The sequence below is a fragment of the Equus quagga genome, chromosome 13 (genome assembly GCF_021613505.1).
Source record: "Equus quagga isolate Etosha38 chromosome 13, UCLA_HA_Equagga_1.0, whole genome shotgun sequence".
NCBI lineage: Eukaryota > Metazoa > Chordata > Mammalia > Perissodactyla > Equidae > Equus > Equus quagga.
Window position 1 is genome coordinate 97,732,321 of NC_060279.1, and position 15,653 is coordinate 97,747,973.

Sequence of the window (15,653 nt, forward strand, 5' to 3'; positions counted from 1 at the left end):
TCCTGAAATGGACAGGTCTCAGGGCACTGACTAGATCAAAAAGGGAAACATCTCAAGGAAAAAACAGTTTTGAAATAAGAGAATGTCCTGATTTTTAAAACTAAGGTGAATATTTTTATAGTATTGGTAAGACTCAGTAAAAATATTTGAAAACTAAAAGTAGCAAAATAAAACAAATTCATTTCTAAACACACCAGTTGGAGATCATCGCTGTCAATATTTTGCTTTGTTCATTTCATTTTTGAAAACAGATTTATTTCAGTAAAATTGGCATCATATACTGTCTTACCTTTCTGAAGTTTTAATGTGTCACATAATATTTTACGATACTGTATCATGTTCTTAGGTATTTTCTACAACGTGATTTGTAATTGCTGCAAAAAGCCCATCATTTAGATGAATTACAACTGATTTAGCCAAGTCCCTGTGTTGGACCCTTTCGTTGAACAGCCCCAAAAGTGGGGTACAGACCTGAACCACGCCCACCTCTCTGCATCTCTTCCGCGCTCTCCCTGACCCTCTCTGCTCCAGTCACGCTGACCTTGATCCTCCTCAAACCTGCCAACTTGGTCTCACCACATGGCCTTTGCACTCTCTGTTCCCTCTCTGTGAGATGCTACCCACGTTCTCTCACGGAGGATGAAGGAGAAGCTGGATATTAAGACGACTCTCAGGTTTCTGGTTCATAAGACCAAGTATAGGTTGGAGCCCTTGGGTCATCCAGCCTCACTGCCCACAGCTGTAGCTTCAGATCATTTGGAGCCACGTAAATCTTTTTTAGACTAAGGATGAAGACAATGACATGCTCTATCATAACCCAGTGCTGGAGCACAGTTCCTGAGAAAGCCTTCGGAGAGGAGAGGTTCCGAGGACAGGGCGGGTATCAGGAGTGGCTTGAAGAATCCTCACCAGATGCTCTCTTAAACAGGCCTCTCCTCCGAACTCCAAGACATAAGGGATCTTACTCAGACGATATCTGCCAGCCTAGTAAGACGAGGGGTGGGCCTAGGACTTTCTCCCCAGCTTTCCCCTCTCTCTGGGGGCCTTTAACCACAGTTCTCCAAGGAGAAGATGAAAAATGAGCATGTGCCCCGTTGTGTGCCTCTTATGTCATCTTGTGTCTGACCTGAGTGTGGGTTGACGGTCATTCCCTCTGCCTCAGACAGAGGAGCTGGGCTAGGAGAAATGTCCCTGCGGCCTCTCATGCCTTCCCATCCGCTCAGCCAGCACCAAACCTGCTGCCGCTCTCCCTGTGTTCCCTGCAGGGACATCCCAACCTTCAGGAGAAAGGCAAGAAGCCGTATTCCCAGAACCAACATCAGCTGCACCTACACAACCTGAGGGGGAACTGAAGGTTGAGGCACCCAAGCCACCCAACTGAGGGGCCAGATCAACAGTAATAAATACCCAACGTTTACATAGAGCTTAATAGGTTCCAGCCAGTATTACGGGCACGTAACATAAGTTAACTTATTCCTCACAACAACCCTATGAAGCCAGTACTATTATGTCAATTTTATACATGAGGAAGCTGGTTCCAAGAGCTGTTAAGTCACCTGTGGATGGTTACACCAATGGGCACGCTCCCTACCTCCCCAGCATATTCACAGTGGAAGAGATGAGCTTTCCAACTAAGAGATGAGCGCAGGCAAGAGGAAAGGTGGTCACAGTTGATTAAGTGGCATGTTCAGGATTCTCTTGCCGCTTCCTCCACACCCTGGTTAATTTCTACCGTAGCTCCCCAGATGACCCCATCGTCACTTTTTACCCCGACTCTGAGCTGGAGGCCCGTGCGTCCTTGAATAGGGAGATGGGAGAGTCAACGGCTTGACCTTTACTGATGGGCCATCACATAAGCAGGTCCTCCTGAGCTTGGAGTCATCACCTGGCCTAGGAGATGTGGGGATGGGGAGGCTGCTAGAAGAGATACAGGTGAGCTGCATTCGTCTGCTCGGGCTGCCATAACAGCATATCACAGACTGGGTGGCTTAAACAACAAATTTATTTTCTCACAGCTCTGGAGGCTGGAAGTCCAAGATCAAGATGTGGGGATGTGGGTTGGGTTGGCTTCTGGTGAGACCTCTCTCCTTGGCTTTCAGACGGTTGCTGTATCTCCATCCTCACATGGTCTTTTCTCTGCGCATCCCTGTTGTCTCTTCCTTTCACAGTAGGGAACCAATCCTGCTGCATTAGGGTCCCCCACCCCCGGTTATGACCTTATTTAACCTTAATTACCTCCTTAAAGGTCCTACCTCCAAATATGGTCACACTGGGGTGAGGGGATTAGGGCTTCAACATACAAATTTGAGGGGGAGCTAAAAATGTATGGTATATAGTACCTGGTATCTAGTAAGTGCTCAAAAACTGGGAGCGATGGTCATGATAACTAATGAGATTCATGGGAAGGGAATCAGCACCAGGAACCACAATAACAGGGTACCTCCTCGTCTGCCAAGTAGTTGTGGCTGGTCAATTAACCAAATACTTAACCCCTGGCTTGGGGCATGTGGAGGCCTTTCCCTGCTATCCAGCAAGATCCTGTAGCCTGGACCTGGGGAAAGTAGGCTTCCCTCCACCCAGATGAGGCTCTTGATGGCTTGGGGCTGAGGCTTAGAAAATTAGAAAAGAAGGGGCTTGGACCCACATCTGAATGACCCCAAGTCCAAGTCCCCAACCATTTCAGCTGTGGTTTCTGAGTGTTCGTGTGAGTACGCAGTCCTGTACCTCCTCCCCCTCGTGATCGCCTGTGCACCTGTAGCCATCCTCAGGGAGGTGGGACGCACTGAAAGCGTTTGGGAGAGAATCGCGGCCTCCGCTCCAGGATCTGTCCCCATAGCTTTGCACTGGGAAGCCCAGGATGCTGCGTACTTTCTGTGGAGAGAGGGGTCAAATGGTTGCTATATTCAGGAAGCCCTAGATATGGGGCTCAGTTAAGGAGGCCAGTGCTCCTTCAGTTTCTTGTCACCGGGGCTAGAGGTGGCAGGGGCTTGGCCTGAGTTATTTACATTCCAGCTAAAGTAGCAAATATTGTCACCCATGATTGATATTCACTAATTTTTATAGTGAAAAGCATTTGTGAAACAAATAGGTTTGGGAAACACTCAGAGAGCGTCTCACTGGGGGGGTGGAGAACCCCATTGTCCCAAAGGAATATGCTGTCCTGGATAGTGGGGTCATGTCAGGCACAACCACAGGTTTTCTGTGTAAGCTTTGGGGTCTTACAGGCTAGAGATGGAAGCAAAATATCGATCTTTCTTAAATACACCTACTGAAGGAGAAGCCAGTAAGAAACAGTGCATTAAATGAGTGATGACTTGCCAAGAAACACAATGTCGCTTCTATTTTTAAATTTGGATGAAAACTTGGGTCTATTGGGGACCTTGGTGTCGCAATAGAAATGAATAGAAATGAAAGAATGTGTCTCAAGAATATGAACTCACTCATTCCATAAGCATATGCTGACCACATGCTTTGTGTCAGGAACTGTTAGAGGTGCTGAAATAAACAAGTGGTGGGGAGTGTAGGTGGGTTCCAGTGAAATCTTTCACAGCATTTCAGTTGGCCCGTATTGTGAATGGATTAGGAACAACCAGAAAGAAAGGCAATAGAACTGAATCAACAAGTGAGTAGATCTCATTAGCTTTCAACCAGGATTATGGGACTATTGCAAGAGTTTGGTTAGAACAGTGGTCCTAACGTTGACTACAGATTAAAATTATCTGGGGAGCTCTTAAAAATCCCAATTCCAGGGGGCCAGCCCAGCGGCATAGTGGTTAAGTTCATGCACCCTGCTTCAGCAGCCCGAGGTTTGCAGGCTCAGATCCAAGGTGTGGACCTACACACTGCTCATCACGCCATGCTGTGGCAGCAACTCGCATACAAAAATAGGGGAAGATTGGCACAGATGTTAGCTCAGGGCCAATCTTCCTCACCGAAAAAAAAAAGAAAAGAATCCCAATTCCAGGCTGCCTCTGACAATAAAGTCAGGATCTCTAGGAAGGGGATTCACGCATCAGTAGTTTTTAAAACTCTCAGTGATTCCAATGTGCAGAGAGGACTGAGAACCAGTGGGTTAGGAGAGTAATTTGCTGCAGGATTGATGTTAGTCTGTGCAGCAGAGTAATGTCCTCCACAAGAGGTACGGGGTAGGTTCAGGGAAATACCTCTCTCAGTGTAGCCTTTAAAAAAGGCACAGAGGCAGGAATGCTTCATCGAATTTTTTACCTATTAGAAGTCGGCGAACCCGTGGATTTTGGATGGGGAACCTCAGTTCCACCTCTGAGGGCACTTCCAGAAGTAGTCTGTCTCAGACAGGGAATTTCAAAGGCGAACCCCACCCAACAGGTTAACAGTAGAGGAAGCATTTAATAAACTGCTCTGACATGAGCCTCCAAAAACACGTGCAGAAAGAAATGAACCGCGCGTGACAGCTTCCACGGAGCTTTCTCACGCCATCCCGCCAACAACCTCAGAAGCCACCAGCACATCTGGAAAACTGGAACGCCTTTCTACCAAGCCCTGGTTTCTATCAAAAATTTGACTTGGCCGCCCTCTAGAGGGCAGAAGACTGACCCAACGGGGGCAAGCAGTTGAAATGGTGGGCTGGGCTACACTTCGCCTAGTGGTCCTACCGGGAGTGTGGACTCTGGACAGCCATTTCCAGGATCCTCTGAGTTCTGAGCTCTGTTTAGATGTTTATGTGATAATTTATCTTTCCAAGGTCTGTTCACAGTAGTGACTTATCAGTATGCATCTTATTAGTCATCGGACAATATGACAGGGACTGTTGCAAGGATCTGGTTAGAAAATAACTTGCTGCAGGAGAGATGTTATTACAAGGTTGATACCCTCCTCTTTTTCTGACCCAGCAGGATATTGGGGAAACACTTCACCTGTTTAATATTAACTGGACTAGGGGAATTAATGAGCCAAAACTCCCAACACATTGAGACCAAAGGGGAAAATGTACAGAGGCAAGGCTTTGTCACTGAGTTTCTTGCCAATTAGAAGACAGTGAAAGAGTAGATTCGGAATATGGAATCTCAGTCCAGGTGCAAGAGTTATCTACTGGAATTTACCGAGAAGATCTTCACCCATCGGAGCTAGGATTGTCTGATTGGCAAGCACTGAAAAAGTGTGAGAATCCCCTGGAGCAATATTTAATTACATATCTTAATTTAATAACATCTTTCTACTGACTTGACTTTTCTCCCCAAATAGAAGCAGAAAGCCCCTTCCCACTGGAGATCCAAATCATGGAGAAGCCACGCTGGAACTCCTGAAGCCATCCTAAGTCCACCGTGCTTCTGCCTTAGCCCTGATGAGAAGCAGGTGACAAACGGAATTCAACCTGCATTCTAGAGCCATCCAGTAACTTCACAGCTCTGCTGAAAGTTAATTCCAAACCATTACACTCCCCGAGGACAAGGGGTGGCGTGAGGGAAAATATCTTCGAAATAGCAATAAATTTTCACATCAATTTTTTGTTCCCGGATGGACTGAAACTGTCTCTCATGAGTAGAAACCTGCCTTGTCTTAACTACATCTTGCCTACCTCTGTCTTGGCTGCTTCTGAAGTGAATGGAGATACTGTAAAGAATCCTATATCAAAACTAGCAAATGATGATTCTTAGTGACAGGAACTAATTTAACCATTTACATGTTGAGGAATAAGTCCTCACTAGAAACCTTCATCCAGTGAAAAAAGGACCAAACAGAACCCCTAATCTTCTCCCTCTCTTCTGAAAAAGAAGATTGGCTACTATACGGCGATGAATGGTGGCCCCAAAAGAGATACGCCCACATCCTGATCTATAGAACTCGTGAGTGTCACCTTATTTGGAAAAAGGATCTTTGAAGATGTTATTAAGGATCTTGAAATGAGGAGATCATCCCGGGATCATTGTGGGTGGGCCCTAACTCCAATGACAAGGGTCCTTACAAGAGACACACAGGGGAGATTTACAGACAGAAGAGAAGGAAGAAGTGTGACCACCGAGGCAGAGACTGAAGTGATGTGGCCACAAGTCAAGGAGTGCGGGCAGCCACCAGAAGCCGGAAGAGGTAAAGCATGACTTCTCGGCTCGAGTCTCCAGAGCGAGGACGGCACTGCGAACACCTTCATTTCAGACTTCTGGCCCCCAGAACTACGAGAGAATAAATTTCTGTTGTTTCAAGCCATCCAGTTTGTGGCAATTTGTTCTGGAAGCCTCAGGAAACTAACACAATTACCAGCCACCACTTAAGTCAACCATGTGGTGGCAGAAAGCCAGCTTTGCGATGGTTTTTGGCTGTTGCGCTGTTAATAATGAAATTTTCGGGACTGGTCACTGAGCCTCAGTTCTAAGGTAAATAAGGCTCACTATCAAGGACTGGGTAAGACTGAAGTCCTTTATAAATGACAGGTCTTTACTGTGTCTATATCTCTTTCTCTCATAACAACAGCAGATGGGGAGAGAAGGCAAGGAGAGGAAATGCAACTTCTGCCTTTGGAAGAAACTACGGTAGACTATGGAAGATGTTTGTCCCTGTGCCTTTGTATCACTGTCACCAGTACAATGCCAATATTTGCGGAGTAAAAGAATATAACTCTGACATAATTAGGAAGAACCAACTGTTGGGCTCAAGTTAGGGTTTGCTTATGGGACAGGAAGAGGGGGACACTTCTTCATTTTCTCATGACAAAGAGAGCAGTTCTGAGATGCCAGCCTGGGGTCCTTTTATTAGTGATTTGCCACTGATCAGTATCCTAATTCCATAGTTGGTAACAGCAAGTCACAAATAATAAGAGGTGCTTTTGTAAGACTCAAATCGGTTGAGTTTCTCTGGGTCCTGAGAACAGCTGTCATCGTGGTGGGGAGCTGTCACACTTCCTGTGGAGAGATCGTGTCCTAGACAGTAGATTAGCAGCATGGATTATTTCCTTTAGTAGTTTCAGGGATTTTTACAAGATACAGATGAAAGAAAGACCAAAAGATACAGCTGAAACCAAAGCAGAATGATGGTTTTCTTTGCGCACCTGTTGGATAAGAAGTAACATATTTTAAACCTATTGCATGGATATTGATCAGTTTCATATCATTCATTTAGTTTTTGGAATTGGGGAGGTGACAGAGGAGCTTCAGGAATGTTGGAGACCTTGGTATGTGAAAGCCACTGGGGGGGTGGGGGGAGCGTCCTAAGCAGATTTACTATCATTCAACAAATATTTGCTGAGCATCCACTATATAAAAGAATAAAAGACACCATTTTGGATGCAAGAATAGGCAAGAAGTATAACAATAGGTGGCAGTTTTTACTGCTTTACAGGTAACATTTGAACACCCTCCTCTGCTTCTGGTCCAAAGGGACATTGGGGCAGTTTGAGAAGAGGCTCCTTGGGTTTCAACTCGATTTGACTTGATTTAAAAGGGTTGCTCACGTGCATTCCAGGATGGACAAGCCACGCTCCATCATGCATATCCATACCAAAGAGACAGCTGTACAGAGGCAAATATTTTTCCTTGTTTTTGCTTTTCTTGTGACAAGAAGTCATTGAAAGAGAAGTTTCAGACTATATTGCAAAGCTATAATATCAAAACAGTATGACATTGGCATAAAAAACAGTCACAAAGACCAATGGAACCAGAATGAAGAGCCCAGAAATAAGCCCTTCCACGTGGGATCAGCTAATATTTGACAAGGGAGCCAAGAATACTCAATGGGGAAAAGATTGTCTCTTCAACAAATCATGTTGGGAAAACTGGATATCCACATACAGAGAATGAAACTGGACCCCTGTCTTACACCACTGACAAAAGTAACTCAAAATGGGTTAAAGATTTAAACATCAGACCTAAAGCCATAAAACTCCTAGAAGTAAATACGGAAAAAGTACCGTGAGATTGGTCTTGGCAATAATTTTTTGGATATGACACTAAAAGCAAAAATAAATGAATAATCGGGCCACATCAAACTAAAAACTTCTGCAGAGCAAAAGAAACAAAATGAAAATGCAACCCACGAAGGGAAGAAAATATTTGCAAGCCGTCTATCTAATAAGGGGTTAATATCCAAAATATATAAGGACCTCATACAACTCAATTGCAACAAAGGAATCTGATTTAAAAATTGGAAGAGGACTTGAATAGACATTTTTTCATAGAAGATACACAGATGGCCAGGAGGTACATGAAAAGATGCTCGGCATCACTGATTATCGGGGAACCAAACCAAAACCACAATGAGATACCACCTCACACCTGTTAGAATGGCTATCATCAAGAAGACAAGAGAGGGGTTGGCCGTATGGTGTAAGTCCAGCATGCTCTGCTTCAGCAGCCCAGGTTTGCAGGTTCAGATCCCAGGCACAGACCTACAGCACTTGTCACGCCATGTTGTGGCAGCAACCCACGTACAAAATAGAAGAAGATTGGCACAGATGTTAGCTCAGAGCAAATCTTCCTCGCCAAAAAAAAGAAGAAGACAACAAGAGACAACAAGTGTTGGTGAGGATGTGGAGAAAAGGGTACCCTTGTGCATTCTTGGTGAGAGTGTAAATTGGTACAGCCACTATGGAAAACTATATGGAAGCTCCTCAAAAAAATAAAAATAGAACTACTATGTGATCCTGCAATCCCCTTCTGGGTCTATATCCAAAGGAAATGAAATCAGGATCTCAAAGAGATATCTGCACCCCCATGTTCATTGCAGCGTTATTCACAGTAGCCAAGAGATATATATAAAATGGAATATGGTTCAGCCATGAGAAAGAAGGAAATCCTGCCATTTGTGACAACATGGATGGACCTTCAGAGCCTTATGCTATGTGAGATAAGTCAGAGGGAGAAAGTCAAATACCGTATGATCTCACTCCTAAGTAGAAGATAAAAACAATGACAAACACACAGCAATGGAGATTGGATTGGTGGTTACCAGAGAGGAATCGGGGAAGGAGGAGGGGAAGGGGTGATTAGGGACCTGTGTGGTGATGGATTAGAATTAGTCTTTGAGTGGTGAACATGATGTAATCTACACAGAATTTGAAATATATTATGATGTACATCTGAAAGTTATATAATGTTATAATCCAATGTTACTGCTATAAAAACAAAAATTAAAATTAAAAAAAAGAAACTTCCAGTACAAGACGAGTAAGCTCTGGGGGTCTAAGATTCAGCATGGTGACAATTAACAAGGCTGTATTATATACTTGAAAGTTGCTAAGAGAGTAGGTCTTAAGTGTTTTTACCATTAAAAAAGGTAATTATGTGAGGTGATAGAAGTGTTAACTAACCCTATTGTGGTAATTATTTCACAATATATAAGTACATCCGGTCACTGCAAAGTACAACTGAAACTTACACAGTGTTATATGTCAATTATATTTTAATAAAGCTGGGTTGGGAGGGCATGCATTTCTCTCTAGACTTCTTGATATCTTAAGATCAGGCTTCTGGAGGACCCTGCTCGTAAGCTTCCTGGAAACCCTTCTGTCTAGCTGGGAGCTGCTCATATTTTCAGAGGTAATTATAACCAAAGGTCATGAAGCCACATTGTTAATCTGATCTATATTCACAGGCTGTTTTTCACTTTGATAATGTGTTGTGGCTACAGAGACTGGATGTGAGAAAGAGTTTTCTTTTCCAACCTAGCAAGCTGTAGTCCTTCTATATTTCCTCTAAATTCTTCTGGGAAAGCAGCCAGTTCCTTCCATAGGTCAACCCTCTCTCGCTGTGCCTGATCACGCTCATCCATGAGTAGCCAGCCTGATGGCTGGAGCTCTCCTTAGCCAAACACAACAGTATATTGGAAATATTTTCCATCTTCTAGGGAACCAGAGGCAATAGTTTACCAATTATTTCATTACGTCGTAACATGGGTCACCATCTTTTCTGCTCCAATAACAATTTCCTCGCTGTTTTCCCTACATAGTTTATCCTTTTGTTACAGCACTACCCAACTCCTGGCACCAATTCTGGGGCAGCGATCCATTGCCACAATAACGTTGCATGACCAATCATATCAAACACCGTGGCATAAAACGATAACCATTTATTTAGCGTATGAACCTGAAAGTCAGCTGGTAGGTCAGCTGGGGACTGACTGATCTTGAATGCCTTGTCTGCCATGGCTTCCCTCAGCTCCATATTGTCTTCCACCCTCCAGCAAACTGCTCCAGTGTTGTTCTCATGTGGAGACAGGAGCCTGAGACAGAACGGAAGCACAAAACGCCTCCTGAGGTCCAGTCTTGAAACTGACACACCATCACTTCTGCCACATCCGATTGGTCAAAGCAGGTCATAAGACCAGTTCAGATTCAAGGGTGGAGAAAAAGAATCTGCCTCTTGATGAGAGCTGCAAACTCATATTACCAAGGGTGTAGACGCAGGGAGGGTGGGAACTGGGGCCACTTTGGCAATTAATACAGCACAGTAACAATCTTGGGACAAGAGACAAGGCTTGTAACATCATACTTAGAAATCACCACAGCGTTAAACACCTCAGGAAAGAGAAGCAAATCTGGAAAATCCCCTAGTCAGAGCTTAGAGAAAGAAGCACCTGTGTCTACCAGTAAGTCGGCTCAGCCCGTCTAGCGAGATGAAGATGTAAAGCCTGGGATAACCAGGGGTAGTAAGGATGCGGAAATGAAACCATGATTTCCCCAACTGTCCCAAGCCAGGTGCAGATTCTGAGTTGAGGGTTCATCCCACATCCATGAAATTACTGGTTTAATTCTGAGGTCAACATGGGGATTTACCCTTTCAAGAAAATCCTTTTTCACAGTAAGAATAAATTTCCCACCAGTGCTGTTTGTCACAGGCTTTGCAGCTTTGGGGAGAAGCCAATCCCATCCCTTTCCTATGAACTCTTCACCTCCTCTTTAAAAATGTCAATCGTATGCCCATGGGTTTAAATTCTCTTCTCTATTTTTTTCCTGTAAAAAGACATCGGCATGGAGCCCCTGATCTCAGTTCCCTTAGCTGTTCAGTTTGCAGCATGGCAGACACTGTCCTCAAATGAGCCTGGCAGCGGGTCGGGAACACAGATGAGCAGTGATACAGGAACAGTCTTGGGAGCAATAGCTAACCTGGAATCTATCTTAAATTTTTGCTATCTCCCCACATGAGCTCTTCTGTTTAACACACCATAATTTTGATTAGAGCCATTCCTATTCCCGGGTAATAGGAGGGCCTTTCAGCTTCTGCTGTAAGGTGGTTTCGGCATCAGAAGGCAGGATTGCATTTGCCTCCATAGGATTATAACAAGTTACTGCGATGTCTAGTTCCTCCTCTAATAATATATGTTGGTACCTAAGTCTGGGAATTCTTTTGTTAAGTACTCGTGATTTTCCGGGCAGCCTGAGGGTGGAAGCAATGGACTGTTCATCTCCAGCCTAACCCAGGAGCTGCTTGAAAGGAGCCACACACGCAGCGATTGCAGAGATGCTGGTGGGAAGCTGTTGGAAGCAGGAGTAGGCTGGATGTTGTGTTTTAGAAATGTGGTACTTGGACCAGGGAGATAAAAATGCAGCCTCATGGTCTGTGGATGAGGCTTTCATGCCTCAGAATAGCTACTGCTGACAGGGCAGGGAACCGTGAGTCGCTAAAGTAATTTGCCGATGCCCCATGAAGCATGGCATCGCGATGGGGTCACTACCAGCAAAATCAAAGGTGCAATTTCCTTATACGATGTTTTCCCGTTAACTAGAATAAAGAGAAAGTAATTGGAGAGTCAATATTTAAGATGCATGTTGTAATATTATGGGACACATAAAAAGAATGATAATAAATATGTAACTATCAAGAAAACGAACTATTTATAACCACAATGAAAAACATGAGTGAATCTCATAAAAATAATGTTGTGTGAAAGAAACCAGACACAAGAGGGTATAAAGTTCAAAAAACAAGCAAAACTAAGCTACAGTATTAGGAATGCGCCCCTCCGTAGTAAAAACAGCAAGGAAATGATTACCGTAAATATCAGGATAGTCGTTCCCTCGGGGGGTAGAAAGGACAGAATCGTGATAAGAACGGAGTAAGGCTCTGGGACACTGGAAATATTCAATTTCTTGATCTGAGTGGTGGTTACATGGGTGTTCGCTTTGTGATAAATCATTCAGCTGTATATTTATATTTTGTGTACTTTTCTGCCTCTATTATATTGCACAAAGAAGATGTAGAAACAAATAAATGTCCAAGAGTAGCCAAAGAAATTTTAAACATAACAAGAAGAGTGTATTATTATAAAGCTTTGGTAGCTAAGAGAATTGGTATTGGTGAAGACAGACAAACGAATAAATGGGAAAAAATAAAGACTCCCCCCGCCCCCACAAAAAAAAAAAACGATGAATCTAGAATATCTTGGTATATAATAGAAGTGGCATTACAATCACAGGAGAACAAGCAGCTTAGAGAGCAGCATCTTGGGATGGAATCTTGGCAAAGCCAACAGGAGGCGATCTTGTGACTTTCCTTATAAACAGTAAACAGCTCGAAACGTAAAAAAAAGGCTCCGCCCTTCGTGGTTTCCTTAGACCCGGGACCGTTTCAAAGATGTCAGCTCTTCTGGCCGCTAGGTGGCACCTGGTGGACCGCGGGCACCTGGGGACGCCGCATGCGCAGTGCTCTTAGGTGTAGCCGGAGGATCCAGGCTCGCGCGCGCACCGGTTTGCGCGCAGCGGTCACCTGTGCGCAGAGCGCTCGCGCACGCGCACTTCCGCGCACACCTGTCATCGCGCTGCCCGAGTGTTCCAATTTCTCCGGGAGCCGCCGAGCCGACCCCGCGGTCCGCGATGTCCGAGCTGCCCGCGGACAGCGATGTCTCGCAGACGGACGCGGCGAGCGGCAATAGCGACGTCCCGCGGGCCGAGGTAGGCGGCGGGAGGCGGGAGCCGGTCCCCTTCCTGGCGCGGCCTGCGGGGACGAGGGCAGCTCCGATGGCGGAGGCCGGGGAAGGTCCGATGGCGGCTCCCGGCGCAGCTCCGATGGCGGAGGCCAGAGAAGGTCCGATGGCGGAGGCCGGGGAAGGTCCGATGGCGGAGGCCGGGGAAGGTCCGATGGCGGAGGCCAGAGAAGGTCCGATGGCGGAGGCCGGGGAAGGTCCGATGGCGGCTCCCGGGGCAGCTCCGATGGCGGAGGCCAGAGAAGGTCCGATGGCGGAGGCCAGGGCAGGTCCGATGGCGGCGCCCAGGGAAGCCCAGATGGCAGAGGTCTCCCGATTGTTGGCAGAACCGGCGGAGGAAGAGGGTCCCGAGGGCAGGCCCAGGTCCGGGCCCGAGAACAGCCCAGGAGGCGCGGCCGCGTTGCCGTATCTGCGCCTCCGCCCGCCGGTTGGCGCCGTGGGAATGAACTCCCAGCAGTTCCTCCGCCTCTCCCTGGACCATCGCCCGCTCGCCCCGCGCAGGATTCAGGAGCCTGCAGAACGCCGCAGGAGACTCGCCGACGCCTGCGCAGCGAGGGGAGCGGCGTTGGATGCCCGGTATCAGCGGAATCCTCAGAGGATGGATTTTGATCTCTTAACGTTTACTGTCGCTCTGACTGCGTCTGAAGTTATCAATCCTCTGATAGAAGAACTCGGCTGTGACAAGTTTATCCCCAGAGAATAGTTTGGTGATGGCATTTGCTCCAGAAAGAACCTCCGTATTCCAGACAGTCTTAGACCAATCCTGTAACTTGATTTTAACAAGTCAAAGGATGTGAGAATAAGGCAATGCACAGTTGGCGGTGGGGGGAGACGAGGGGGAAAGGAAGCTTATCATGAAAAAGCATCAGAAGATAGAAAAAAATCTCAAAGTGTTAGGACTAACGTTCTTGGAGTTTGTGACGGATCCAGATTCTTTTCCCTGCGTTGCGGAAATGCCTTTAAAATTGCTTCACTACAAAATGAAAGATGGTTTTATAAAATTGAGACGATGAAGAAAAATGGCCAATAATAGAGCCCATGATGGTGAAAGAAATTATTTGGATAGTAGTGATCGGAATAAGGGACTGCCGCTGAGTTATTCGGGCTGGAAGGCCATGGAGAGAACTTGAAATTGTCAGAATATGTTCTCTTCATGGCAGATTCCACAGAAGTTTTTAGAGTAAGGTTGGTTTTGTGTTTTCTGAGCCATGTCAAATGGCTAGCAAAGTAAATATTGTATGTATTATGTGATAAATCATGTATTCGGGGATATCTGAACTTTCTGGATTTTTTTCTTGCATTCAGTTTTTAATTTTACTTAAACTTTTTTGGGTAAATATTCACAAGCCCCATAATATATAGTGAAAAGTCTTCCATCCTTGTCCCCTCCACCCGGTACCTGCCACAGCCCCTGTCTGTAACCACAGTTCCTCTTCTGTCCTTCCAGTTTCCTTACGGATATGCAAGCAAATGCAAATCTGGGTGGGTTTTCTTTTTCATTTCCTCACAAAAATGGGCATATTTTATTTTCTGATTTATATGTTGTTTTTTCAGTAAGAACGTATCTTGAAGATCCTTCCAAACCGCTACATTTGCTCTTTTTTTTTTTTTTTAGAGCTGCATTTTATTCTGTTCTGTGGTTGTGCTGTAATTTGCTTAAGCAAGAATGTATTGATGGGCATTTAGGTTGTTGCCCATTTTTTTCTATTGGCAAAAAGAAATTGCTATAAGAGTTAATCTTCTGCACGTATCACGTGGCATGTGTACAGATACAGTATTGCTTCCTTCTAAATGCATTTTTCATCTATTGACATCTCTGAAATTGGGGTACATCTTACATTTCATGGTGTAATACAGCATTTTCATAAAAATAATGGTGTATCTTATAATCGGCGGCTTCTTAGATACTTTGTTATATATAATATCTATAGTATGAATTTCCAGCACCGAGAATTTGGGGCCGAAGGTACTCATTTGAAGTTTTATAGATGTTGTTAAGTTGCCTTTCCTGCATGTTGTGCCACTTACTCTCTCAGCAGCAACTGATGAACGTGACGTTTCCTATGGTCTAGCCAACACAGTAAACCGGCGAATGTCTGGATTTTGCTAATCTATATAGTTGAAATATGGTCTATCAGTTTTAATTTGCCTTTCTCTTATGAGCAAAGTTAAGTATCTTTTCATTTAAAAGTCATATATATTCGCTTTTCCGTGAACTATCTGTTCATATCATTAACCATTTCTCTCCTGAATAATTTTGGGTTTTTTTATTGACTCTAGTAACTATTTATGTAGTGATATGAGAGATGATAATAGCCTGTGATGTGAGTTATATTTTTTCCCTTTAAGCATGGAGATTTTGGCTTTTGTTTTTGTTTCCGATTTTCTTTAAAACCTTCTAGATTTTGAATCTCAGAGTTTTTATGATGCATGTGTGTTATTTCATTGTTCATATTAGAATCTTTAAACTATTTGAAATTTATCCTGATGTCCAATATAAGGTCAGGATCCAATTTTTTTTAGATGGCCACCTGATTGCTCCAAAACCAGTTGCTAACTAGTCCATCTTTTCCCCGCTGAGTTTTTTAAAGATGCTTCTTCATCTTATACTAAACTGTGTTGAACTAGTGTTAAACTCTGCTAAAGTAGTGTTAAATCTGGTGATGCTGAAATCCTCATTTTCCTTCTTTTTCAGAGTGTTTCTGGCTATTTTTGTTTACTTGTATTACTATGTCAACCTTAAAGTCAGCTTACGTTATTTCAAACAC

At 44.6% G+C, this 15,653-nt stretch overlaps 1 protein-coding gene across 1 annotated transcript; it reads left to right on the forward strand.

The window, feature by feature from the left end:
- Positions 1–12,761: 12,761 nt before the first annotated feature.
- LOC124250386 (EP300-interacting inhibitor of differentiation 2-like) lies at positions 12,762–13,975 on the forward strand. Its single transcript, XM_046682182.1, has one exon. The coding sequence runs from the start codon at positions 12,776–12,778 to the stop codon at positions 13,586–13,588; it is 813 nt and encodes a 270-aa protein (XP_046538138.1). The 5' UTR covers positions 12,762–12,775; the 3' UTR covers positions 13,589–13,975.
- The last annotated feature ends 1,678 nt before the right edge of the window (positions 13,976–15,653 follow it).

Coding starts and splice junctions, on each gene's coding strand:
- LOC124250386 (XM_046682182.1), top strand. CDS start 12,776: ATGTCCGAGCTGCCCGCGGACAGCGATGTCTCGCAGACGGACGCGGCG.